The sequence below is a fragment of the Heteronotia binoei genome, chromosome 4 (assembly GCF_032191835.1).
Source record: "Heteronotia binoei isolate CCM8104 ecotype False Entrance Well chromosome 4, APGP_CSIRO_Hbin_v1, whole genome shotgun sequence".
NCBI lineage: Eukaryota > Metazoa > Chordata > Lepidosauria > Squamata > Gekkonidae > Heteronotia > Heteronotia binoei.
Window position 1 is genome coordinate 22,318,379 of NC_083226.1, and position 27,874 is coordinate 22,346,252.

The following is a 27,874-nucleotide window of genomic DNA, read 5'->3' on the forward strand; positions in this document are numbered from 1 at the left end:
CCCTGCTGGACTTTTCCTGCAAAAAAACCCCATGTGAAACAATGGTGATGTCAGGGGGTGTGGTCTAATATGGAAATGAGTTTCTGCTGGGCCTTTTCTACAATAAAAGCCCTGAGTAAAGGTATGCTTAATTCTTTGCTCACTTGCAGCCCAAACTGACCCTCCTCCAGGAAATCCCCATAGCAACAGAGTTCTATGAATATGATGGATTCCTAACATCTATCACAGGAGCTCCAGGGCAGAAGAACTGAGTTTTATTTGGCTGAAGACAGCCAGTGATGCTTTGCGATTCCCCTCACCCAGTGTCTAGTTCTGCTGATCCAAGCACTGCCCATCCTCTTGCTGGCACTCAGTGTCTCTTCAAGGAGCACGTGTGTGCAAAAGATGGAGGGGAGGCGGTAGTGTTCTGCGAGGTGTGAATTGCCAAGATCTCAGGACATGCATGAGTGGGAGGAACATGAGCTCCCAGGGAGCTGGCAGACCAGAGCTGGGTTATTGAAGGGCATGTGACAAAGTTGGTTCTTAAACAAACTCCCCCCCCCCCCCAAACACCACCCCTTGCTGAGTGAAGGGGGGGCTATGGAACAGAAGGAAAGAATGACTACAGAGCTACTAGGTGTTCTGTGTTCGACAGCCGGACTTTTTCAAAGGCATGTTTGGCACTATATAGTGGTATGGGATCATAATTTCTTTCATGGAGCTGCACTGTTACAACACATGTGTGCATTTTTCTCGAGCTTGAACACATATTTTGTTTCTCAGAGTTGCATTTAGAAGCCTACACAAAGTGGGGGGAAATCCCTAGAGCTAAGACTTTACTGCACCAATGCAGAAGAATGTTATACTCATGGTGAACAGGGATTTTTTTTCTAGGGGAAAATAGTGGAATGAATATAGATCCAGGTGGGCGACTGTGTTGGACTGAAGCAGTAGAACAAAGCTGGAGTCAAGTCATACCTTTAAGACCAACAAAGTTTTTATTCAGAATGTAAGCTTTCGTGTGCTCTAAGCACACTTCATCAGATTCCTTGTCTGATGAAGTGTGCTTAGAGCACACGAAAGCTTACATTCTGAATAACACTTTGTTGGTCTTAAAGGTGATACTTGACCCCTGCTTTGTTAAAGTGGAATGAAGTTTCACAACTTCTTTATGGAAACGAGATTATATATATCCAGGCCTCATTTTGGGCAGGAGCTCACAGGAGCGGAGCTCCGGAACCTCTACATTTTATTGTGCTCTTTCTTTCTTAGCCCCCTACACAAATACTTGCTTCTGGGCTCCATCTTTCCAACCCGCTGTTAGAACTCTGCTGAACTTTTAGGATTCAACAAACTTTCTAATATCCACCCCCCCCCCCCAAAAAAAGGGAAAAATAAGAAAAACATCTAAACCAGACAGATTGAAATCTTCATCATGCCACTGTGGCCACATAGGAGAAAGTAATTTTAAAAGTATGATGGGAGTAAGGTTTTCTTATGACAGTTATCGTTCAAGAAGCATTTGAAGGTAGATGCTAAGCTGATATAATTTAGTACACCTTCTAGTGATAGCAGGGGTGTGGTATATGCAAATGAGTTGTGCTAATGAGCTCCGGCACTTCTTTTTCTATGAAATGACCCCTGCAAATATATGTGTGTGTGTGTTAAAGTTCATGAGGGGCACCTGTGTGTTTCTTCTTCATTTCCCTCTTTTTTAATTAATAAAGTTTATTTAATGGCTGTTCCATACTTATCACTCCACACACAGACAAAAGGGGCAGAGTGGAAAAATTAAAATAATCTGGGATGTGGAGTAAATTTTAACAGTGACATTCATGAAAACAACAGCTCATACAACCAAGGGAAGTATCAACAGAAAATCCAAGGCACTGATTTTCTTCATTTCCCTCTTGAGAGTGCTGGCACCTCTTTTTCCAGAAAAAAAAAAAGTCCTGATGGTGAATATATATTCATGGTGAAGAGGAGGCACCATGAATGCCAACAAAATTATACAAGATGCATCCTGCTCTGGTAGGCCTGCATGGCGTGGACCGTATCCCCCGACTACCTTAGATTCCCATATTCTAAAATATCTGCGAACACCGGAAAGTATTCACATTTACTAAATAATGCAGTTTCAATCCACTTCAATGACCATTTACGGGTGGATTTGCCATTCAAATCCAGTTGCTATGTGCATTTAAAGTGGATTGGAAGTGCATTATTTAGTTTGGCACTTAGGCAGTGGAAGGGGAGACGGGCATGCTTGAGCAAAATATGGGCTATGAAAGCAGCCTGTGCTATTTATTATAGTCACATTTTACATCAGCTTCTGCTTAACCTGAAGCTTAACCTGATGCAGGTTTGAACTGCATATTTCCCCCTGGAATCGGATGCTTTGGATCAGGTTGCAAATTTAATTTTTTTTTAAAAAAGCCCTGGTGCAAGAATTGAAAGAGCCCTAATTGATTCCTTCTTGACCAGCATCCCTGCTTTAAGGACAACACACTATCTTGCTTTGAACCACTACCTATATTTCACATTTTTGTCTGTGCATTCCTGAGGCAGGCATTCTTGAGCTAACATAAGAGGTAAAGAAACAAGAGAAAGGTCAGGAAGACCTTCGTTTTTTAGCCTCCAGCTCACACATTTTTGTCTTAGCTCAGGAAAAAATGGCCCCAGAGCAAGCTAATTTATGCAGTAGCTCACAACTTCAGTGCCAGTAGCTCACAAAGTAGAATTTTTGCTCACAAGACTCCACAGCTTAGACGGAGTATTGGATGGCAGTAAGGTTTTATTATGACAATTCTAATTCAAGAAGCATTTTAAGGAGAGCCAGTTTGGTGTAGAGGAGAGCCAGTTTGGCGTAGTGGTTAAGTGTGCGGACTCTTATCTGGGAGAACCGGGTTTGATTCCCCACTCCTCCGTTTGCACCTGCTGGAATGGCCTTGGGTCAGCCATAGCTCTGGCAGAGGTTGTCCTTGAAAGGGAAGCTTCTGAGAGAGTATCTCAGCCCCACCCACATCACAGGGTATTTGTTGTGGGGGAGGAAGATAAAAAAGATTGTGAGCCACTCTGAGTGGAGGGCGGAATACAAATCCAATGTCTTCTTAAATGTCTTCTTTAAGAGAGATGCTGAGCTGATATAACTTAGTACACCTTCCGGTGACGTCAGGGGTGCAGGGGTGGAATTCTAGCCACACACCCCTGATGTAGCCGATCCGCCAAGAGCTTACAAAAAAGAGCCTTGTAAGCTCTTGGAGGATTGGCTACATCAGGGATGTGTTGCCTAATATGAAAAGAGCTCCTGCTAGAATTCCACCCCTGCAGGGATGTATGGCATATGCAAATGTGTAATGCAAGTGAGTTGTACTAATGTGCTCTGGCACCTCTTTTTCTACCAAATGTCCCCTGGATACCATACAGAGTAGCATGAAATGGCAAGGGTACTTGACACCGACTTCCTTCCCCCACTGTTCTTTTATTCCTGATCACGGGGAGTGTCCTGCATTCTGCAGGCCTGGCCAGTCCGGCTTCCTCTGAAGCAGTGCCCTCAGGTCCAGATAGCAAAGCTCAGGACAATCACTTAGGTGTTGGCAGCCTGGAGCTGGCACACAACCTTGCACCTAGTGGACTTGTTGATCCAGCAAGGCAGCTTTCCCAAGCCTCAGCTTAAATAGGCTGGGAAGTAATCAGGCTCAGCTGCCCTGTTGGCTGGCCTCCAGCTCTTGGGACTGCTCTTGGTCAGGATCTCATGAAGAATTATTGTTCTCATCTTCTGGCACTCGGATGGGGCTGTGTGTAGCCAATGGAATACTTTGTCTCCTTTGGCCTACCTCAGCTTAGGGCCTTCTGCTAGGGTTGCTGCCAGCTCCAGGTTGGAGAAATACCTGGATATTTGGGGAGTGGAGCCTGAGGGGGTGGGGTTTGGGGAGGGGAAGGACTTCAGTGGGCTCTAATGCCACAGAATCTACCGTCCAAAGTGGCCATTTTCTTCAGGTGAGCTGAGCTCTGTCACCTGTAGATCAGTTGTGATAGCAGGAGCTCTCCAGCCCAGTCTAGAACAGGTGTGTCAAAAATGTGCCCTATGGTCTGGGTCAGGCCTCCAGAGGGCTCCTATCAGGCCTGTGAGCAACTCACTGTTGTCTGCTTCCTTCTCTTTCTCTTCCTTCCTTCTGCATCAGAGCTTGCTTTGCCAGGCTTGCTCAGTCAAGCTCTATTTTCTCCATTGGCTGACCAGCACATGAAGCAACTTATGCACAAAAGTTTGCAATGTCCAGCCATTTCATATTGTCCTCTGGGCCTTAGGCTCAAAGCACTGACCATGAAATTTCTGTCATGAATGTCAGTAAATCAAAAGTAGGTTTGCAACTTGCAGATATATACCTGAACACACCTGAACAGCTTACTCAAGATTGCTACAGCACAGACATTGTCTCCAGATTTTGATGCAATAAATCAGAGCAAGAGGTGTCAGTTATCAAATAATAAACAAAATATTGCAAGAGTACGTATCTTTTAAGCATGTTTTAAGTTTAGAAAAATCATTGCCTTTGTTTGAGTCCTTTATAAAGTTTATATTTCTGCTAACTGGCATTACATTTTATGACACACATGACCCGGCCCAACCAGGTCTCATTTCTGTCAGGTCCGGCCCTCATAACAAATTTGTTCAACACCTCTGATCTAGAAGTTGGCAACCCTACCTTCTGTCACTGCTGTTCCTCTGGGAATCTATGGACCCTGATCATGTCCAGTGGAGCTCCGGTGACTATTACGTGGGCTGGTGCTGAGGCCTGCATTGCAGGCTCAGGCAGGGGGGGCTTCTGGGACTGCTGGACCATTGGACCACTGACAGCAGGTGCCTTGGTGACGTTAGATTCTCCCAAGTCCTGCTGCTCCTTCTCAGGTGATGGCCTTGGCTTAGGGTTCCCAGCTCTGGGTTGGGAAATGCCTGGAGGTTTAAGGGGTGGAGCTTGAGGAGGGTGGAGTTTGGGAAGGGGACAGACTTCAGTGTAAACTTGCCATTCACCAAGTAGGGATGGAGGATCCTCTGCTTTTACAGGCTCTGCCCCACATCTGGCCAGATGGCTGGCAGGAAGAAATTCTTTCACCCCCAGCACCATGTGCGATGCACACTGACATCACCCAGAAGTGACATCAGCATGTCGGTGATGACAGGGGGGACTCTCTGCTTTTGGAGCAAAACTCTATGGTTTGAGCCCATTTTTTTTACCATAGAGTTCTGCCCAAAAAGCAGAGCAAATGTCCCTGATTTCCCTCATGCACTGACATCACTTCTGGATAACATCAGTGACATCCCCACTCATCCCTGGATTGTCCCCCAAATCTCCCTGCAAGCATGAGGAAGACACGTGACAACGCTAGGGCTTTTTTGGTAGAAAAAGCCCAGCAGGAACCTATTTGCATATTAGGCCACACCCCCTGACATCACCATTGTTTTGCGCAGGGCTTTCTTATAGAAAAAGCCCAATAGGAACTCATCTGCATATTAGACCGCACCCCCTGACATCAAGCCAACTGGAACTGCGTTCCTGTGTGTTCCTGCTCAAAAAAAGCCCTGGACAACCCTATTTCAGTATCATGCTATAGAGTCCACCTTCCAAAGCAGCCATTTTCTTCAGGGGAACAAATTTCTGTTGCCTGGAGGTTTGTTGTGATCAGGGCTTTTTTTTGTTTGGAACAGGAACGCAGTTCCGGCTGACTTGGCATCAGGGGGAGTGGCCTAACGTGCAAATGAGTCCCTGTTGGGCTTTTCCTACAAAAAGCCCTATGTGAAACAATAGGGATGTTAGGGGTGTGTGGTGTAATATGCAGATAAGTTCCTGCTGGGCTTTTTCTACAAAAAAAGCCCAATCCCAGGAGATTTTCAGCCCTCTCCCAGAGGTTGGCAACTCTACCTTGGCTCCACGGGCTCTTCCTCTAATACTCCAAGTCTGAGTTGCTGAGCTGGTTGACAAGAGCCATGATAGGGGCTTTTTAGTTAAAGCAAACCACGCTGTTTGCGCACCTCCCACCTGTTTTCTACTTTGCCCTGAGCTGGCATTTGAATCTTGGGTATCTTGAGTTGTCATTTGAATCTTGGGTGTCTTGGGGAGGGACGGTGGCTCAGTGGTAGAGCATCTGCTTGGGAAGCAGAAGGTCCCAGGTTCAATCCCGGGCATCTCCAAAAAAAGGGTCCAGGCAAATAGGTGTGAAAAGCCTCAGCTTGAGACCCTGGAGAGCCGCTGCCAGTCTGAGAAGACAATACTGACTTTGATGGACCAAAGGTCTGATTCAGTATAAGGCAGCTTCATATGTTCATATGTCAGACAACATTGTTTGGCTAGGGATGCCAGCTGTTTTCAAAGATAGAGTACTTGTCATTACTGAGCATTTTTAGCAGACTGCCACTGAAGGGAATATAGAACAGGACTAGTTCGTGGGGAACAACTTGCAGAAGCACCCATGACTCCTCAACATAAATTCTGATAGCCTCTAGGGTCACGGCCACAGTTCACATACGACAGATGATTTCAGCACTGTTCCTGTGCTTTCTGAACCAAATAAAAAAGGTAAAGGTAGTCCCCTGTGCAAGCACCAGTCGTTTCCGACTCTGAGGTGACGTCACTTTCACGTTTTCCCAGCAGACTTTTTATGGGGTTTTATGGGGGACTTTTTATGCCATTGCCTTCCCCAGTCATCTACACTTCGCCCCCAGCAAGCTGGAGACTCATTTTACCGACCTCGGAAGAATGGAAGGCTGAATCAACCTTGAACTGGCTACCTGAACCCAGCTTCTGCTGGGATCAAACTCAGGTCGTTAGCAGAGCTTAGGACTGCAGTACTGTAGCTTTACCATTTTGTGCCAAGGGGCTCTTTTCTAAACCAAAAACAGTGGCAGATATTTAAGGCTTTGCCTCCTTTGTTGACTGAACTCTACTATGAGTTTGCAAAACACATAACTGTTCTTTTTAAAGTATCATTTGTGTGCTTCCCATATGCTTCTGTAGTTAAGTGTAACATAAACTGACATACAGTGCACCTTGGCATGGCTTAGTACTCTATGTATGCCGCAGTATTTGTTTACCAATTTTTTTTCTGTGTTTAGGGGAACCAGTCACTAGTAGAACACTCAAGATGGGTCACCATGTTAGTCTGTCTGTAGCAGTAGAAAAGAATAAGAATTCCGTAGCACCTTAGAAAGAGCCCCGTGGTGCAGAGTGGTAAAGCTGCAGTGCTGCAGTCGGAGCCCTCTACTCACGACCTGAGTTCGATCCCAGCGGGAGCTGGGTTCAGGTAGCCGGCTCCAGGTTGACTCAGCCTTCCATCCTTCCGAGGTCGGTAAAATGAGGACCCAGCTTGCGGGGGGGGGGGGGGAGTGTAGATGACTGGGGAAGGCAATGGCAAACCACCCCGTAAAAAGGCTGCCGTGACGTTGTGAAAGCAACGTCACCCCGGAGTAAAAAAACGGCTGGTGCTTGCACAGGGGACTACCTTTACCTTTTTAGCACCTTAGAGATGTTGGGCCCAGTGATGGTGTTGCTAGGATCTATATGAGAACAAACTCGGCATCTTGGTTTGTTGCAGGCCTTGGTACCAGAATCCATGTTACTGCTAAGTAGTTTGTCGTTGTGGGTGAGTTGTTTTAGGTTAGCGGGCTGTCTGTAAGTAAGAAAAGGCCAGCTCCCCAGTGCCTGTGTGAGGGAAGTGTCACGATTCAGCATGGCTTGTAGGCCATATTGTGTTGAACTGGTTTGAGTTGCGAGCAATGTTCCCTCTAAGCTGTGGAATTTTGTGAGCAAAAATTCTACTTTGTGAGTTACTAGCGTGAAAGTTGTGAGTGAACAATTTGGCTACTGCATAAATCAGAAATCAGTTTGCTTCTGGGCTTTTATTTTGTAGAAAAAGCCCAGCAGGAACTCATATGCATATTAGGCCACATCCCTTGATGTCACCACTGTTTCACACAGGGCTTTTTTGTAGAAAAAGCCCAGTGGGAACTCATTTGCATATTAGGCCACACCCCCTGATGCCAAGCCAGCCGAAACTGTGTCCCTGTGTATTCCTGCTAAAATAAAGCCCTGCATCCAACTGGATTGAATCAAGACCTAGGTTTCCTCTCTCATTACTAATGCTTCGTGATTTCTCCACACCTCCTACCTCTCTGCATATCACATCTAACCCAATCACACCTGCTATTATCATTTGCCTTCTAATGCCATTTGGCATCTGAAATCACTTCCCTTTCCAATATACAGGACAGATAAGACTCACATTCTAGCTGTATGAAGAAGTGAGCAGTAACTCAGGAAAGCTCATACCTTACCACAAATGTTGTTAGCCTTTCAGGTACTACTGGACTCTTTTCTACTAGTAGAACACTGTTGCTCTTTTGTCTTTTTTTTTTTTTTACGGTAGGTGGTGTGGTTTTTAAAAGATTATTTGGTATGTATACATTTCCTTCAGAGGTGGGATTCCTATTTACCCACATGGAGTGGGAAATTACCTGCCTGGAGCCAGAGGACTTTTCCATGCCCAAGAATTGAGGAGTGGGAGAAAAATCAACGAACCATATAGTGACACTCTAGGAATTTGCCTTATGATAAAGACCATAGAGACTAGAAGAAGCAGCCTAGAATGTCACCCAGAAGTGACATCACATCTCTTCGAACTTAATCTTCCCCAGGCACCCCACCCTCAATCTCTTGGTATTTGCCAAGACACTGATGGGAATCTTAATCAGAATTCTTCCAGTTTCGGCCCTGTGTCTCAAAAATGGAAATCTTTAAAAGATGTGTGTGGATGTACTGATGAGCACAAAAGTGCCTCTGGACTGCTTCCCTCAGTGATTGCTTATACAGACAGCATATGTGGTTGAATGTGTTTCAGCTGCAGCTGTTCTTTTATAAGTAGGTGTAAATCACGGATGAGAATCAATATTCTTCAATTTAGAAAAGTAAATAGACCCCTTCAGAAGCCAACGAAAGATAGGCAATCCCAGAGTGACTGTATACAGCAGAAGAAAAACAGCCTGCAGCTATGGGATGACTCACAGAGTTGCCAGGTCTTGGTAGGGAAATTCCTGGAGATTTTTATGGCGGAGCCCAGGGAATTTGGAGGAGTGGCAGCCATTTTCTCTAGGGCAACCGATCTGTGTCGTCTGGATATCAGCTGTCATTCTGAGAAATCTTCAGGCCCTGCTTGGAGGTTGGCAAACATGCTCAAAGGGTAACCCTCAAAGTAAAAATAAGCATGTCAAAATCATGCAAGACTGTCCCTATTTTTAGCAATGAAATTTTAGGCAATATGTGATGTTATTTTCAGAAGTAGGCTCCAGACAGGTTTAACCATTACAGCCGCCCTGAGCACCGTTCATGGACCACCCGCCACGCGCACGGATCCAGTGCCTGAACACAATCTCTACCTTGGCTTCAGGCAAGCTATGAATACATCCCAGAATCTGGGTCACGCTCTAGTTGACATGAGCGCACCATGCCGGAATCATACATCTTCACTCTTGAGTTCACATTGCAATGTTTTTGCTCTGGAGGTTGCCTAGAGCTTACTGACAACAGCATTAGGGGAGCAGCTGGAAAAGGTTAAGGTGGGTTCCTGGAGAGCCTTCGTACCCTTCTCCAGACTTGCCCTCCAGGTTAACATCTGGTTGGATGAACCAGTTAGATTGTCTCCAGTTTAATCCATCGGTTTGCTCAGTTAATCGCCTCAGGAGCACAGTCCAGCCGTTTTAGCCCTGCTTCTGAGCAGGGGAGGAATTCTAGCAGGAGCTCGTTTGCATATTTGGCCACACACCCCTGATGTAGCTCCAAGAGCTTACAAGACTCTTTTTTTTGTAAACTCTTGGAGGATTGGCTACATCAGAGGGGTGTGGCCTAATATACAAAGGAGCTCCTGCTAGAATTCCGTCCCTGCTTCTGAACATAAAGGATGGAAAGGGGAAGGGTTTCAGGTGTCACCTACAGTGATCCTTCCAGTATCACCAGGTCTCTTGAGAGACAGAGGGCAAAGCCAGGGATCTAAGCAGTGATGCCTGCTGAATCAGGGTGGAGAAGGATTCTAGGCCTGAAATTCTCCCAGAATTCTAACTGATCTTCATATTACAGTGATTGGCTGCCCTGGAGTGATTGGCTGCCTGATTTGGAGTGATTGGTTGCCTGATTTGGAGGGTGGGTTCTATGATATTCATACTCTACCAAAGTCCTTCCCCTCCTCAAATCCTGCCTTCCTCAAATCTCCAGGTATTCTGCAACCTGGATTTGGCAACCCTAAGAACCTAGCATCCCACTACTCATGGTCAGGGTCAGCCTTAGACTGTCTGGTGCTCCCCTCTGCACTGATAATGTCACCAACTCACGTGGGGGGCCCAATTTGGTGACCCCAGAAGGCCAGCGCCCTAGGCAGTTACCTAGTTTGCTTAGTGGCAGGGCCAGCCCTTCTCATGGTGGCTGAAGAAGGTGGCTTGGTTCTGCGGAAGTTTGGTGGGAGCGAAAGGGGATAGTAGCGAAGTGAATAGCAGTCTTCCTGCCAAGACTTTTTATTCTGTATTCTTATCTAGAGATTTTCCTCCCCCCCCCTGGAGATCCTAAAAGCCCTGTACCCAACCTCAAGTAGTTCCAGATGTCTGTCTGACCGCTCTTCAGTTTGCTGATGGGGGACTTTGGCAAGAATGTGTTTTAAAGTCTGTGGTTAAAAGGAGATTTCTGTCTTTGTCTCCTTGGATGAGTGCATTATTTATTGGCACGCGGAGCAAAAAAATTCCCAGTGAGTTGTAAATTATTATGGGATGCAATCCTAGGCACGGTTGCTAAGGAACCAAGGTAATTTACTCCTGAGTAAACATGCTTAGGATTGCGCTGTTTGCATGATGGCAGACGTATATATTTTTCACAAAAGCGGTTGGAGAGGAATCATATAACTTCTTGAGCCCCCCCGCCCCCTTTTGCAGAAGTGTGATGAACTGCTGCTGGCCGGGTAAAATTGCTTCATTTTTCAATCTGACGAGCCGTGACAAGAATAGTTCATTGTTTTCTTTGAAATTGCAGTTCTGTATCCTGGGACTCTCCGTTTGTTTAGTTTATTGTTGATCGCTTACATTTTGAAGATAAATGATTTTTATTATGTTCTCATTGTTCTCTGAATCTTGTGAATTTATTTTTTTGTGTCTGTCCGGTTTGGCTTTGCTAAAGCCTAAAATTACAAAAACGATTTCGTTGGATTAGGGTTGCCAACTCCAGGTATCTGGGGGTGGAGCCTGAGGAGGAGGGGCTTGGGGAGAGGAGGGGTTACTGTGGGGTATAATACCATAGAGCAGGGGTTTCAAGTGCTTGGCTTGCAGGCCAGAACCAGCCCACCCACTCAGTGTTGCTATTCAAGAGACCTACCTTCCTGCTTTGTTATTAACAGGAGAAACAATCATTGTCCTTTAAAAATGCACGTTTCCCTTAACATGCTATTGACAAAGCATGCAGCCTAATTTCAAGTAGCGAAACCAGAAGGTCAAAGAGTAGAACACCTTTCCCTGCACAGCTCTCGGACAAACCGAGACTTACGGAAAGAACTGCATTGCTTTTTATAGACAGAACAGAATGCATCATTTTAGTGATCGTCTGTTTCAGACTTCAGATTCTCCCTTCCTTTGCCTGTACAGTGCAATCAAGTATATGAGTGAACAAGGGTAACAAGTATATCGGTGAACAGCCTCTCTACATCATTGAGGCAAACATTTATCCAGGGCTTTTTGTGTAGCAGGAGCTCCTTTGCATATTAGGCCACACACCCCTGATGTAGCCAATCCTCCTGGAGCTTACCGTTTTTGGTGTTGTTCAGTCGCACAGTCGAGTCCGACTCTTTGCGACCCCATAGACCAAGTCATGCCAAGCCCTCCTGTCTTCCACCATCCTCCAAAGTCTGCTCCAATTCGTGTTGTTAGTTACATCAGGAATGCTGTCCAGTCATCTTATCATTTTCCGTCCCCTTCTTCTTTTGCCTTCTGTCTTTCCTAGCATTGGGGTCTTTTCCAGGGAGTGCTCCCTTCTCATTTGGTGGCTGAAGTATTTGAGCTTCAGCTTCAGCATCTGACCTTCAAGGGAACATTCAGGGTTGATTTCCCTTAGGACTGACTGATTTGATCTTCTTGCAGTCCAAGGGACTCTCAAGATTCTTCTCCAGCACCACAGCTCAAAAGCATCTATTCTGTGCTCAGCCTTCCTTATGGTCCAGCTCTCACAGCCATACATTATTACTGGGAATACCATCGCTTTGACTATACAGACATTTGTTGGCAGGGTGTTGTCTCTACTTTTTATTATACTGCGTAGGTTTGCCATAGCTGTCCTCCGTAGGAGTAAACGTCTTCTAATTTCATGGCTACAGTCACCATCTGCAGTGATTTTGGTCCCAGAAATGTGAAGTCTGTCATGACTTCCATGTCTTCTTCTATTTGCCAAGGTGTGATGGGGTCAGATGCCATTATCTTAGTTTTTTTGATGTTGAGTTTCAAGTCTACTTTTGAGTTCTCCTCTTTCACCCTCAACAAGAGGTTCTTACAGTAGGCCCTGTACTGAGAGCCCTGTAAGCTCCAGGAGGAGTGGCTACATCAGGGGTGTGCAAATTGGAGGAGTGCCTCCAAGGTGCCTGTCCCAGCCATCTAGACCAGAGGTGTTGAACTTATTTGTTATGAGGGCCAGATCTGACATAAATGAGACCTTGTCAGGCCAAGCCATGTTGGGCCAGGCCATGTGTGTACCTATTTAAGATTAGGCAGCAGAAATATAAATTTTATAAAGAACACAGACAAACACATATATATATTGGCACACGACCGATGATGACCACAGGGGCGTGGTTGTAAGTGGCCCATAAAGGACGCGACACCTCCCTGAGGGACAGGAAGTCCTTCACGTTGGACAGCTGCAGAGGCCGGAGATGAGAGCAGAGCACAAGAGCAGGGTTAGCGTTTGTTCTTCACAATTAATGTATTGATCACTTAATGTATTGGCTTAACTCAACGCACAGCAGCCAAGAAGGTCAGAGCGCCTGCTCCGGCTGCAACGCCACTGAGGATGTTCTCCGCAGCTGAGAACGAAATGTCTGGAAGGAAAACTTTCTCCAGTAGAACACGGCACTTGAGCCCGAAAGATTCTACAAACCCTAATATTGGCTTAATTGTTTTAACTATTTTGATGTTTTATTGTTGGCTTTAATGTTTTAGCTTGTTGGAATCCACCCTGAGTCCTTCATGGGAAAGATAAAGCTTAAAACATGTTTAAAACATTAGCGCTCATTGGTCTTAAAGGTGGTTTCTTTGTATTTCTCCCATGGGATTCAGGGAACTGGGCAAAGGAAGCTCTGGCTCTTTTTCTTCCTTCCCCAGGGAACGGGGGAAGGCGCCTCAGCCAATGGCTCAGTAGCTCTGCTGTGCAATTGAGAGAGTCTGACAAAGCAAACTATTCCTCCCCCTTCCTCCCCAAGGGAGCAGCCTCAGCCAATGGAGTAGATAGAGGTTTTGCTCTGTAGCTCCTGTGCAATTGGACAAGCCTTGCAAAGCAAGCTGAGATGCAGAAGGAAGCAAGAGAGATGGAGAAGGAAGCAAATGAACACAAATTGCTCAGGGGCCTGATAGGAGCTCTCAAAGGGCCTGTTTCGGACCCCGAACTGCATTTTTGGCACCTGTGGTCTAGATGGCTGGGAAGCCCCCTGGGAGTGGCAGTAAACGAAGAAGAGGATTGGACTGTGCTCAGCTCGGTATTGCTGTACGTAGCCCCTGCCTAAAGAACTGTGACAGCCGGAGGCACGGGGAGGGTCTCTAAACCCCTTGGTGTCTGCTGAGCTGCTGATTAGCAGAGACTTATAAGTTAGAAGGGGCTCTTGCTCTTAGAATGCACTTTAATTATCCCTGCTTTACCATCTTAGCACTTTAATTCTCAGCACTTTAGTAATATCCACCTTCTTCCACTGTAAGCTATCGGTTTAAATTTATGTTTTTTGTGACTATTGACTGCTAAATTGATTGAACCTATCATATAAGTGGTTGATTAATTGGGGAGAGGAATTAAATTGGGCTAGAATTCTGTCATTCGAATTAATTAGATACTGAGAAATTTGATTGTGTCATTGGCTAATTAAGTTGGGGAGAGTATAAATTAGTGAAAGGTTGGGGCTTAGAATTAATTGGCCATCAGGGATAAATTGATTTATTTATTAGCTAATTAATTGGGTAGAAGTTAAGAGGGGTTTCAGAATTAATTAACTATTTAGGGGAGGTTAATTGGCAGGGATGGTAGGTTGATTGGGGTGGGTGCTCTTAGCTAACAAGAGTACGGAGAGCTCAGATAAAATATATACTACAAGTTAGGAAAGGCACAAACAGGTATAAGAAAAGGCCTGCATGGTTAACAAACAAAGTAATGGAAGCTGTAAAAGGTAAGAAGGACTCCTTTAAGCGGTGGAAAGCTAGTCCAAGTGAGATTCATAAAAGGGAACACAGGCTGTGGCAAATCAAATGAAGACTGTGATCAGGCAGGCAAAAAGATGTGAGGCTTTTGCGGAATTTTTTGCAGATAAAATCTTGCCTCTCTGTTGCGACCTCCCCGCCACATTGGAGACAGTATGTGAACTCGAGTCCCCGTGCCTGTCTTCTGGACCAACTCTGGATTGTTTCGACACGCTCAGTCTGGAGGAAGTCAACAGAATCCTCTTCATTGTACACCAAACAACTTGTGATCTGGACCCTTGCCCTTCCTGGCTAATTAAAGCTTGCCAGAGGGAGCTTAGATGTCCTATACAGGACATTGTAAATAGATCCCTCTCGGAGGGGCTTTTCCCAACACCTGACTATATCCCAGAAAATCTAGATCTGGCACTGCAGGCTGCAGCATGGTGGCTTAGACTGATCAGGTTGAAGTTGAATCCAGCGAAGACAGAGGTCCTTTGCCTGAGTCGGGGCGGCCCGGGAAGGGAAATTCCCCTACCAGCATTTGAAGGTGCACCACTGAAAATGGCACACAAGGTCAAGAGCTTGGGGGTACTACTGGAGCCTGCCCTGACAATGGAGGCCCAGATAGCAGCCACTGCTAGGGTTGCCAAGTCCAATTAAAGAAAAATCTGGGGACTTTGGGGGCGGAGCCAGGAGACTTTGGGGGTGGAGCCAGGAGACATTGGGGTGGAGCCAGAAACAAGGATGTGACAAGCATAATTGAACTCCAAAGGAGTTCTGGCCATCACATTTAAAGGGACGGCACACCTTTTCAATTCCTTCCTTCCATAGGAAATCATGAAGGATAGGGGCACCATCTTTTGGGGCTCATAGAATTGGACCCTCTGGTCCAATCGTTTTGAAACTTGGGGGGTATTTTGGGGAGAGGCACTAGATGTTATACTAAAAATTTGGTGCCTCTACCTCAAAAAATAGCCCCCCCGGAACCCCCAATACCCACGGATCAATTCCCTATTATTCCCTATGGGAATCGTTCTCCATAGGGAATAATAGAGTGCCCAGTAGACATTTCCCTCCCCCCCACGCTTTCTAAAGGGGGGGAGGGCCTCCAAACCAGGGAATCCCCTGCCCCCTCCCTCTCACACACACACAAATACTTACCAGATCTTCTTCTGGAGAACTCTTGCTGTGAAAACGAAAGAAAAAAAAAGGGAGGGGCTGTTCTCCGAAGCCCTTCCTGCTTCCTGCCCAGCCTTAAAGGGGCCAATCATTTTACAAACGGCTCAGGATCTCAACAATATGAAGCCGGCAGGTATGTTCTTCCCCCCCCCTCTACCCCCCTCCCCCACCCCCGTTTCCCAATTTCTGGGGGGCGGGAGATTAGGCTGCGAACCCAGAAGTCCCCCGCCAGAGCGGGGGGGTTGGGAAGCCTAGCCACTGCTAAATCCACTTTATTTCATCTTAGGCGGGTGAGGCAGTTGGTCCCTTTCCTGGACTGCGACAACTTGGCAACAGTGATCCATGCAACGGTCACCTTGAGGCTGGACTACTGCAATGCCCTCTACATGGGGCTATCCCTGTGCCAAACCTGGAAGCTGCAGACAGTGCAAAACACGGTGGCCAGGCTGTTATTGGGACTCCCTAAGTGGGTGCACGTGCAGCCAGGGCTGCGGGAACTGCACTGGCTGCCAATAGTGTACTGGATTCGTTACAAGGTTCTGGTCATTACCTTTAAAGTCCTATATGGTCGAGGTCCTGTCTACCTTAGGGACCGTCTCTCCCCATATATTCCCCAGAGGGTACTTCGATCTGGTTCTCAAAATCTATTGGTAATCCCTGGGCCAAAGGAGGCCAAACTGAAAGTCACCAGGGAAAGGGCCTTTTCGATCGCTGCCCCCCACTGGTGGAACCAATTGCCAGTGGAAGTGCGGGCCTTGGGAGATCTTGGCCAGTTCTGCAGGGCCTGCAAAGCCATCCTCTTCCAGACGGCCTTTAATTAATGCGAAGCCTGCATAGTATGGAAGGTCGTCGCACTGAAAAATGGAAGGATCCAATACTTCGATCTTAGTATGAAACGAAATGAAATGCTGTTTTAATTATTGGAATGTTTAATTTTACTGATTGTACTATTTTTGATAGGATATCTTGTTTTACTACTGTGAAGTTTTGATGTTGTGAGCCGCCCTGAGCCTGCCTTGGTGTTGGGGGCGGGATATAAGTAAAATAAAATAAAATAAAATACATAAGGCACATTAGTACTGAGGACGCTACTCTGAGGCACCGACAGCTTGTCCCTGTTCTGAACCTCCCAGGGCACTTCTGTTTGTGCCGGCTTACTTCCTGTTCAGGACACTGCCTCCCCAAGCGGGCAGTCTGGACCCAGCCATCATGATGTTTTCTTGGCAGACTTTTCGCGGGGTGGTTTGCCATTGCCTTCCCCGGCCATCTACAAACACAGATCCCCAAAGCTGATAAAGCAGCTGTGTGGTCTGTGCACCTTGCTCTGTTTGCCTCTATTACCCTGTCCCTGTCAGGTAGTTTGACAAATGGCAAATGCATGGGTCTACTTTGTGTTTTCTCCAGCTGTATGGCCAGTACACAGACCAGCTGCCCAGTCTTTCTGAGAAGGAAGCAGCCGAACTCCTGAGTGAGAAAAAACCTCAAGACAATGGGCAGAGCCCCCTGAAGCGGAGCAGTCAGGCTGAAATCAAAGAGGAACGTTACTCCAAGTGCCACGGTAAGCTACAGTAAAGCCTGGCCTACTGAGAGGCTCTCTTGTCCTGTGAGGGATGGATCGATGCTGCCCTCCCTCAAGCTGCTTTTAGTTCCAGCCAGGGCTTTTTTTGTAGCAGGAACTCCTTTGCATATTAGGCCACACATCCCTGATGTAGCCAATCCTCCTGGAGCTTACAGTAGGCCCTGTACTAAGAGCCCTGAAAGCTCCAGGAGGATTGGCTACATCAGGGGTGTGTGGCCTAATATGCAAAGGAGTTCCTGCTACACAAAAAAAACCCCTGGTTCTGCAATGCCCTCTACATTGGGCTGCTACCCCTGTGCCGAACCCGGAAGCTGCAGCTAGTGCAGAACACGGTGGCCAGGCTGTTATTCGGCCTCCCTAAGTGGGTGCACATACAGCCAGGGCTGCGGGAACTGCTCTGGCTGGCAATAATGTACCAGATTCGTTACAAGGTGCTGGTCATTACCTTTAAAGCCTTTTAAGGTTGAGGTCCTGTCTATTTAGGGACTGTCTGTCCACATATATTCCCCAGAGGGTACTTTGATCTGGTTCTCAAAACCTATTGGTAATCCTGGGCCAAAAGAGGCCAAACTGGAAGTCATCAGGGAAAGGGCCTTTTCGATCACTGCCCCCCATTGATGGAACCAATTGTCAGTGTTGTGGCTGTCTTCTTCCCTGCTGGGGCTAAAAGAAGCCAGAGGGGTTCTATTTCAATTGGGAAAACAGTACAAGGTGCTTTTCAGAACCTACTTTGGCTTTTTAACCGCATCAGTCTCCATCCCACCTTTACACATAGTATCATTTGCTAGTCATTGTTCTCCTAGTTTTTGGCCAGCTTTTTCCTGTTTTTTTTTCCCCCCAGGCCACTTTTGCAATGTTCTGAAAAAACATGGGAGAAACTTGGGGTTGGATGGGAGAAAATCGTGACAGAAGGAAAGGGGGAAGGTGCCTTTCCTTGCTGGGAAGTTCCCTTTGACAAAACGTTCCCTGGAAAGAACCTGGTTACAGCTGCTACCATTCAGGGACCTCCTGAGAACATCCAGACTGACCTGAGAAGGCTTCCTTCCGGTGCAGCACTAGATCAATAGAGAGATGGGGTGTGGCAGAGTGTAACACCTGGAGGATACCTTGTGAAAAACTATGTATCCATGCAATCTGGCATATAGGAAAGAAATGAAGAAATATATCCCAGAGAAACATATTGTATTAAGCGATCCCCCCAAGTCTTTATTAAAAAGAAAGTTTATTATAAAAGAGAAAAAAAGGAAAAGGTTGGTAGGATTCAGAAAGAGGGAGAGAAAAAGGGTAACAACAAAATACTGGGAAAGCAGACAATAACACAGCACACAGACTTTCAAATAAACTAATAACAAAGTCAGTCTAACGTGACTAGGGCTTTTTTCTTAGAAGAAGAATTGCAGATTTATACCCCATCAGAGACTCAGAGTGGCTCATAATCTCTTTTATCTTCCTCCCCCACAACAGACACCCTGTGAGATGGGTGGGGCTGAGAGGGCTCTCACAGCAGCTGCCCTTTCAAGGACAACTTCTGCCAGAGCTATGGCTGACCCAAGACAATTCCAGCAGCTGCAAGTAGAGGAGTGGGGAATCAAACCCGGTTCTCCCAGATAAGAGTCCGCACACTTAACCACTACACCAAACTTGCTCTCTATTAGCAGAAACTCACAGGAACACAGTTCCGGCTGGCATGGTGTCAGGGGGGAGGGGGCTAATATGCAAATGAATTCCTGCTGAGCTTTTTCTACAAACAAGCCCTGTGTGAAACAATGGTGACCGAATATGCAAATGAGTTCCTGCTGGTCTTTTTTCTGCAAAAAAGAGCCCCTAATGTGACTAGTTTCACTTTACCTAGTCTACAGTAGAGCCCTCAAAGCACATGCAAAGTTTCTTGCAGTAACAAGATGACAGGGAGTTGCTAACTTCTGCCATCCTGTGGTCACCAGATTTATGGAGTTCCAGTGGGGCAGATACTGCTTGTAAGCCAAGGGAAAAACTGATGCAGGTAAGAAATCAAGCTGGAACAAAAACTCAGCATGGAAAAGGTGAAGGAGTAGGAGACTTAAACCCCGTTCCCTACTAGATAGATCCAGGCGAGCAGCCGTATTGGTCTGAAGCAATAGAACAAAGTAGGCGTCAAGGTGCACCTTTAAGACCAACAAAGTTTTATTCAGAATGTAAGCTTTCGTGTGCTAGAAGCACACTTCATCATCTGAACGTAAGCTTTCGTGTGCTAGAAGCACACTTCATCAGATGATGAAGTGTGCTTCTAGCACACGAAAGCTTACGTTCTGAATAAAACTTTGTTGGTCTTAATGGTGCAAGCTTGACTCCTACTTTGTTCTATTCCCCTTTCCTCCTGTAGCAGCTCTGATGCATATTAGACTCCTGCTTTCTCAGGGAAATGGATAAGACTTTAAAAGCATTTCACTTGGGCTGGATCCTCTCCAGACAAGTTGATTCCGGCTCACTCTGCTGCCTCCTCTTTCTCTTCCACAGCCTGTGCCAAACGCATCCAGAAGTATGTTACCAAGAAGCTGGGAGAAGACTGGATATTCTTGGTTCTCTTGGGCCTTGTCATGGCTTTGGTGAGCTGGGGGGTGGATTATGCCAGTGCCAAGAGCCTGCAAGGTAAGTCTAAAAAAAAAAGCAAAAGAGAAACAAGTTCTCTGTCTTTTGTAGTGTGTAGTGCAGGGGTGGCCAAACTGTGGCTCGGGAGCCACATGTGGCTCTTTCACACGTGTGTAACTCTCAAAGCCCTCACCACCCCATCAGCTGGCTTGGAGAAGGCATTTGTCTCTTTAAAATACTTCTCCAAGCCAAGCCAGTTGGCAGCTTGGAGAATGCATTTAAAGTTAAAGTTTAAAGTTAAAGTTGCTTTCTTCCTCCCTCTTTCTCCCTCCCTCCTTCCTCCCCATCTATTTGTTTTCCTTTTCCTTCTTTCTTTCTTTCATTCCTTCTTTCCTTCCTACCTACCTACCTACACCTCGCATTCATGTCTTGTGGTTTTATTTTAAGCTTTTAAAAAATCTTTGTGTTTGTCTGTGTCCTTCATAAAGTTTATATCTCTGCTACCTGGCATTACATTTTATGACACACATGGCTCAGCCTGACAAGGTCAGATCTGGCCCTCATAACAAATCTTGCCCTCATAACAGATCTGGCCCTCATAGCAAATAAGTTGTATGTAGTATGCTAGTTTGCTGTTCACCCTCTGTCTATATGTATGAACTGTTAGCATCCATTTCAATGTATCTGAAGAAGTGTGCTTGCACACTAAAACTAAAACTCAGACCTTGAATAAACTTTGGCCCTTTCTACATTCAGGTTTGATCCAGATTTTGCAAGCACTCAACCTGCCTGCTACAGATCCGCATCACCTAAATTGATTCTGCATTTTAAAATTTGCTTCGCATCTTTCCAAATGAAACAGTGTTATCTGTGGATTTTTACTTATGTATTTGCATTGTTTAATGTGCTCCTGGGCTATATTTTACTTTTAGAAACTAGCATTTTGTGGTTCTATAGGTTATGTGTTAGATAGTGGTGCCTCTGCCATATTCCCCTTATGGTTAACAAAACTAACTTTGCCTTGGTTTAAAAGTGACAATTGTTTTCACTCATCGGAAACCTCTACAGATTCTTTCATTGTGTTGAAGACTGCGATCCCCATACAAATTAAAATTAGAAGCTAGATCGCCATGGAACACACACTGAGATGTAAATTAACACAACAATCTTACATTTAAATGCAAACTACGGAGGTTTGGGGAGGAGTTTGGAAACCTAAAGGAAAAGTTCTACAATTAAGAGTTAGATCTAGAGAAAGCTCCAGGCCAAAATATGTTTTGAAAACTGCGGGGCAACAGCAGAGTGAAAGGTCGTTTTCGCACTAACCTTAATCAGCAGCGACGACCCTCTTCACCGCGCAGGATCTGCGCGGATTTCGCACTAATTGCCGCAGAGCACCCAGAAGAGCCGGAAAGTCCTGGCGCTTTTGCGGCGCAAACGGAAACCGCCAAAAACCAATTTCCGTTTGCGCCGCAAAAGCGCCGGGACTTTCCGGCTCTTCTGGGTGCTCCGCGGCAATTAGTGCGAAATCCGCGCAGATCCTGCGCGGTGAAGAGGGTCGTCGCTGCTGATTAAGGTGAGTGCAAAAACGACCAAAGTGTTGTCGGTACACATTTGCATGAAACAGATGTAGAAGCTAGGAAAAAACGCAAGGCAAGACAGAACGGAAGGCGGTATGTAACGTAGAAGGTAGCTTTGAAATGTGCACAAAGAAAGGATCAAGTGGCTAGTGTAGAAAGGGCCTTTGTGAGTCTGAAAGGCACCACTGGAATCAAACTTTGTTCTACTCAACAGATGCAAAGATCAAGCAAGAATAACAAGCTAAACAGCCCCTCCCCAAGTCCAAACCGTTGCCTTTGACCTTATTATTACCTCCCACTGTGATTTACTGCATCCCTTGCCGTTTGTGCTACCTTCGATAACATTTTTCTTTCTTCTCCCTTTTTGGTCTGCAGCTTATAAGTGGATTTACAAAGAGATGGGACCGAGCATCCCAATGCAGTTCCTGGTCTGGGTGACCTACCCCCTCATCCTTATCCTCTTTGCTGCCCTCTTCTGCCAACTAGTTTCTCCACAAGCTGTGGGTGAGAGAGAGCAACGTGTGTGTGTGGAGATCGACCTGCCTGTCAAACACAAGCAGACATTGACAGTGGCAGGCCCAGATTTTGAAAGCCAGGTCTCCCTCAGTCAGGGGCGGAATTCTAGCAGGAGCTCCTTTGCATATTAGGCCGCACACCCCCTGATGGAGCCAATCCTCCCAAGAGCTTACAAAAGAGAGCCTCGTAAGCTCTTGGAGGATTGGCTACATCAGGGGTGTGCGGCCTAATATGCAAAGGAGCTCCTGCTAGAATTCCACCTCTGCCCTTAGTCATTTCTGGGGCAGGGGCTGGGGGGGAGGGCTCCCTGATCTTTTAAAACAAAAAGAGTTACGCAGATGTGGAGAGCAGATCTCTACCTGCACCTGACTTCACTGGACTCATTGTTGGCATTTGAACCTGGCCAGGGGGAGATTTAGCCACGAGTCAGGATTAGCATCAGGGGTGGAATTCTAGCAGGAGCTCCTTTGCATATTAGGCCACACACCCCAGATGTAGTCAATCCTCCAAGCTCTTACAAGGCTCTTTTTTGTAAGCTCTTGGAGGATTGGCTACATCAGGGGTGTGTGGCCTAATATGCAAAGGAGCCCCTGCTAGAATTCCAAGCTCTTGGAAGATTGGCTACATCAGGGGTGTGTGGCCTAATATGCAAAGGAGCCCCTGCTAGAATTCCAAGCTCTTGGAGGATTGGCTACATCAGGGGTGTGTGGCCTAATATGCAAAGGAGCCCCTGCTAGAATTCCAAGCTCTTGGAGGATTGGCTACATCAGGGGTGTGTGGCCTAATATGCAAAGGAGCCCCTGCTAGAATTCCAAGCTCTTGGAGGATTGGCTACATCAGGGGTGTGTGGCCTAATATGCAAAGGAGCTCCTGCTAGAATTCCACCCCTGATTAGCATCCTAGACTTGCATGTTCTTGGCACCATCATGTTTCGTTTGAATTTCAGTCATGACTCAGAGAGATGAAGATTATGCATCCTTCTCTGTCCGTAAAATGGAAACTGCAGCCTCCAGCGGCCTTAGTTTGCCTTGGAGTTGTAAGGGAACGGGAAAGGCAGTTTGATTCTCCAGCCTCCACTTGGTTTAAAGGAGAGAAAAACAAGATTGACATGTCTTTTTTCCTTTAAAATACTAGTAACACAGCAGGGGAACTAGTTTTTGGATAGATCCAAGCGGGGACCCGTGTTGGTCTGAAGCAGTTGAACAAAGCAGGAGTCAAGTTGTACCTTTAAGACCAACCAGTTTTTATTTAGAACATAAGCTTTCGTGTGCTCTTAAGCACGCTTCATCAGACGAGTTAGACCAGCAGAGGTTGAATGGTTGAACCCTCTTTGCATGGCCCCCAAGGCAAATAGAGGCTGCACAGTCTTGCAAATTGCATTTTATAGGCCTATGGAGATGTGTCTGAACATATGGACATATGAAGCTGCCTTATACTGAATCAGACCCTTGGTCCATCAAAGTCAGTATTGTCTTCTCAGACTGGCAGCGGCTCTCCAGGGTCTCAAGCTGAGGGTTTTCACACCTATTTGCCTGGACCCTTTTTTGGAGATGCCAGGGATTGAACCTGGGACCTTCTGCTTCCCAAGCAGATGCTCTACCACTGAGCCACCGTCCCTCCCCATCTGAGGCCTCAGTCTCTCAGCCTGAGTTGTCTTCTGTTGTTCTCTGTCCTTCAGTGCTGTTTTTTCCTCCTTTCTCCAGGTTCTGGGATCCCAGAGCTCAAAACTATTATGCGGGGAGTAGTCCTCAAGGAATACCTCACACCTAAAGCTTTTGTAGCCAAAGTAGTAGCGTTGACAGCTGGTCTGGGAAGCGGGATACCTGTTGGGAAAGAGGTGAGCACAAATGCATGCGGGGGAGGGGGGAATGAGTGACAGAAGACAGAGTCCACCATTAGTACCGGGGGGAGCAGATTCGAACATCTTTGTTGTGAAAATACTGAAGCCTGAAGATGCTTCCATGGAGTGATTTTCTCTGCTTCACTTCCAATCTGAAATATAACTGTATCTTAAAGCATCGGTGGAATGTTGGGCTCTAAGTCCAGTCCTTTCCCATCCTCAATATGTTCTTTCCTAAACCTGCTTTGCTTTGATCTTTTAGAGGATTAGGGTAGTGCAGTCCAAGTGCATCATCGCTGTCTGGAAGCAGGGGTGGAATTCTAGCAGGAGCTCCTTTGAATATTAGGCCACACACCCCTGATGTAGCCAATCCTCCAAGAACTTACAAGGCTCTTTTTTGTAAGCTCTTGGAGGATTGGCTACATCAGGGAGGTGTGGCCTAATATGCAAAGGAGCTCCTGCTAGAATTCCACCTCTGTCTGGAAGGAAAAGTCACATTGTCAAAGGGCCCGCTCGCTTTTGTGGTGTAGTGGTTAAGTGTGTGGACTCTTATCTGGCAGAACTGGGTTTGATTCCCCATGCCTCCACTTGCACCTGCTAGCATGGCCTTGGGTCAGCCATAGCTCTGGCAGAGGTTGTCCTTGAAAGGGCAGCTGCTGTGAGAGCCCTCTCCAGCCCCACCCACCTCACAGGGTGCCTGTTGTCGGGGAGGAAGGTAAAGGAGATTGTGAGCCGCTCTGAGACTCTTTGGAGTGGAGGGAGGGATATAAATCCAATATCTTCATCTACCTCACAGGGTGTCTGTTGTGGGGGGGAGGAAGGGAAAGGAGATTGTGAGCCGCTCTGAGACTCTTCGGAGTGGAGGGCGGGATATAAATCCAATATCTTCATCTACCTCACAGGGTGTCTGTTGTGGGGGGGAGGAAGGTAAAGGAGATTGTGAGCCGCTCTGAGACTCTTTGGAGTGGAGGGTGGGATATAAATCCAATATCTTCATCTACCTCACAGGGTGTCTGTTGTGGGGGAGGAAGGGAAAGGAGATTGTGAGCCGCTCTGAGACTCTTCGGAGTGGAGGGCGGGATATCAATCCAATATCATCATCATCTTCTTTTTCTTCTTCTTGCCCCTCATGGCTGCTGTTGTGGCTGTTGGGAGTGGGGCCAGCTGACCAGAGGCAAACAGGAGCCTGTGAAATTGGGGGGGTCCCCTGCTCCCACCTAAGGTCTGGCAACCCTAGCCAGACACCATGCAGCTGAGCCTGGCCCAGCACCGTCCTGGCTCAGCACTAGTAAAATGCTATAGGGTTATAGCAATTACTAATTTAAAGACATTAAAATGCCCTCCAAAAGCCCTCTCATGGCATGACAGGGGAGAATGCAGGGGAAATTGTGGTCTTCAGGCCCGAACAGAGGCAAGTGCACAGAAAATGTAAAAGCTCTGTTGCTACTTTGGATGCCTCTATATACACAATAGGGGCAAAACCAATGTGGAGAAGCAGGGGTCATTTCGTAGAAAAAGAGGTGCTGGGGCTCATTTGCACAACTCATTGCACCCCTGACATCACCGGAAGGTGTATGAAATTATATCAGCTCAGCATCTACCTTAAAATGCTTCTTGAAGTAGAATTGTCATAAGAAAACCTTACTCCCATCATACTTTTAAAATTACTTTCTCCTACGTGGCCATAGTGGTACAAGGAAGATTTCCATCTGTTTGCTTGATATGTCTTGGTTATTTTCACATTTTTGTGGGGGGGGAAATATTAGAAAGTCTGTCAAATCTTAGAGTTCAGCAACATTCTCACAGGGACAGGGGGTTTGAACAATGGAGCACAGAAGCAAGTATTGCAGGGGGGGGGAGTGGGGGTTAAGAAAAAAAAAGAGCACAATCAAATGTAGTGGTTTTGGAGCTCTGCTCCTGTGAGGTCCTGTCCAAAATGAGGCCTGTGGAGAAGCTTCCCTGTGCGGAAACAGCTTGACAGTGAGTAGTTCAGAAAGTCTCATAGATGGGGAGGGGAGGCAGAAGGATGTCTTTTTGCCACTGAAAAGAGGAGGGACCGGAAGAAACAGGAGAAGGGAGAAGAGGAGGCGATCTTTAAAGAGGGATACTTTCACGCAGGAGTGGAATTCTAGCAGGAGCTCCTTTGCATATTAGGCAACACATCCCTGATGTAGCCAATCCTCAAAGAGCTCACAAAAAAGGGCCTTGTCAGCTCTTGGAGGATTGGTTACATCAGAGAGGTGTGGCCTAATATGCAAAGGATCTCCTGTTAGAAGCCCACTCCTCATGGTAATAAAGGGGGAAATGGAGGCAAACAAGGAGAAACAAGTGTTGACAGGATGAGTTTGTTTCCGTTTCTGGCCAATGTTGGGGTGCTCCTCACTCTACTTCCCTTCCGCTCTTCTTTTTGGCAGGGCCCCTTTGTGCACATTGCCAGCATATGCGCCGCTGTGCTCAGCAAGTTCATGTCCATCTTTTGCGGTGTATACGAGGTAAGTGTTCTGCATGCTCCATCGGCTTTGGGGGAAGAGATTGCGGATAACATTAGGCCAGAGTGCTTCATGGGCCTAGAGTCCCGAAGATGGGATTGGAATCAGCCCAGCGACAATAAATCCATCGGTTGTAAAGTCAGGGGTGGAATTCTAGCAGGAGCTCCTTTGCCTATTAGCCCACACACCCCTGATGTAGCCAATCCTCCAAGAGCTTACAAGGCTCTTTTTGGTAAGCTCTTGGAGGATTGGCTACATAAGGGGTGTGTGGCCTAATAGGCAAAAGAGCTGCTAGAATTCCACCCCTGTGTAAAGTAGATGGTGTGGTTAGAACAGTAAATGGTTACGCTGGCTCTTTGGTAGAGTAAAAGAAATGACTGGTTTGTGCATCCCACAGGAGTTGTTTTACAGAAAGCTTTGGACTCATTGCTAAAACTCCTCCACGCTTTATTGTAATCAGAGTTAAGGTTGTCTTGTTTTCGTTGTCTTGTTTCCGCCCCCCCCCCTTCCCCCAGGATATCAAACCTAAAATATTGGGTGGGGGTAGTGCAAAGGGCTGTCAAGGAACAGTTGACTTATAGCAACCCCATAGAGTTTCCAAGGCAAAAGGTGTTCAGAGGTGGTTTGCCACTGCCTACCTCTGCATAGGACTTCCTCAGGGATCTCCCATCTAGGTACTAGCCAGGAGCGACCCTACTTAGCAGCTAAAACAGGGCGAAAATACAAGTGACATTAGCAGGGCTGTTTTTGTAGCAGGGTCTCCTTCGCATATTAGGTCACACAGTCCCTGATGTAGCCAATCCTCCTGGAGCTTACAGGGCTCTCAGTACAGGGCCTACTGTAAGCTCTTGGAGGATTGGCTACATTGGGGGTGGGGTGGTGGCCTAATATGCGAAGGAGTTTCTGCTACAAAAAAGCTCTGGAGCAATGGAACACTGAAGTTGAAATCCCTCAGTTCATACATAAGGCTACCAGTTCAATCAAGCACCTGTAACCTCAGTCACGTCACATGTGTCATGTATTTTGGTCCAAAGCTTGGCACCCTAAGAAGCTTGACATCCATTTCAATAAAAGGCAAGGTTCTAGACCTCCTGGTTGTAGAGAAATTCAGGGGTTGCTAGGAATTTCTTGTAAAGAATCAGAAATCAAGGGTGGTAGCCCTGACTTGGATAGCCCAGCCCAATCTCATCAGATCTCAGAAGCTAAGCAGGGCTGACCCTGGCAAGTCCTAGGATGGGAGACCTCCAAGGAATACCAGGACCTGGATGCAGAGGCAGGCAACAGCAAGCCTCCTCTCTGAAATGTCCAAACCCCACTAGGGGTTGTCAGACGACAGCTATGGCTTCCAGGCATGCACACACACACACATACCCCACCCCTACACAAAAAAGAATTTAAAGGTGGTTTTGGCAGGGCTTCTGGCAGCCATGGATGGGTCTTTTAACCTGTTGAGCGGCTCTCAACGAGAACTAATTTTGAAAAGAAATGCACAGCTTTCTACCTCCCTCCCATGGCTGCATTTCCCCCACTAAACATCTAACCTCGTTATGCTGACACCTCACTCCATCCCCCGCTACCGTCCCATTGTGCGTGGAAACGTATTTCCAAATTCCTGCCCAAAATTACTGTAATGTATACAAAACTGCCTACATTTGCCCAATTAGTTCTGTTTGTGAGGGTTCTGTTTTC

General features: G+C 46.6%; 1 protein-coding gene across 1 annotated transcript in view; it reads left to right on the forward strand.

Annotated features, from left to right (window-relative positions):
* CLCN1 (chloride voltage-gated channel 1) overlaps window positions 1–27,874 on the forward strand; it is a 104,867-nt gene that overhangs the window by 21,418 nt on the left and 55,575 nt on the right. The window contains exons 2-6 of the mRNA XM_060236930.1: window positions 17,018–17,171; window positions 19,689–19,820; window positions 21,716–21,844; window positions 23,560–23,693; window positions 26,111–26,188. Of these exons, the coding sequence (XP_060092913.1) occupies window positions 17,018–17,171; window positions 19,689–19,820; window positions 21,716–21,844; window positions 23,560–23,693; window positions 26,111–26,188 (627 nt within the window). The remainder of the gene's footprint in view (window positions 1–17,017; window positions 17,172–19,688; window positions 19,821–21,715; window positions 21,845–23,559; window positions 23,694–26,110; window positions 26,189–27,874) is intronic.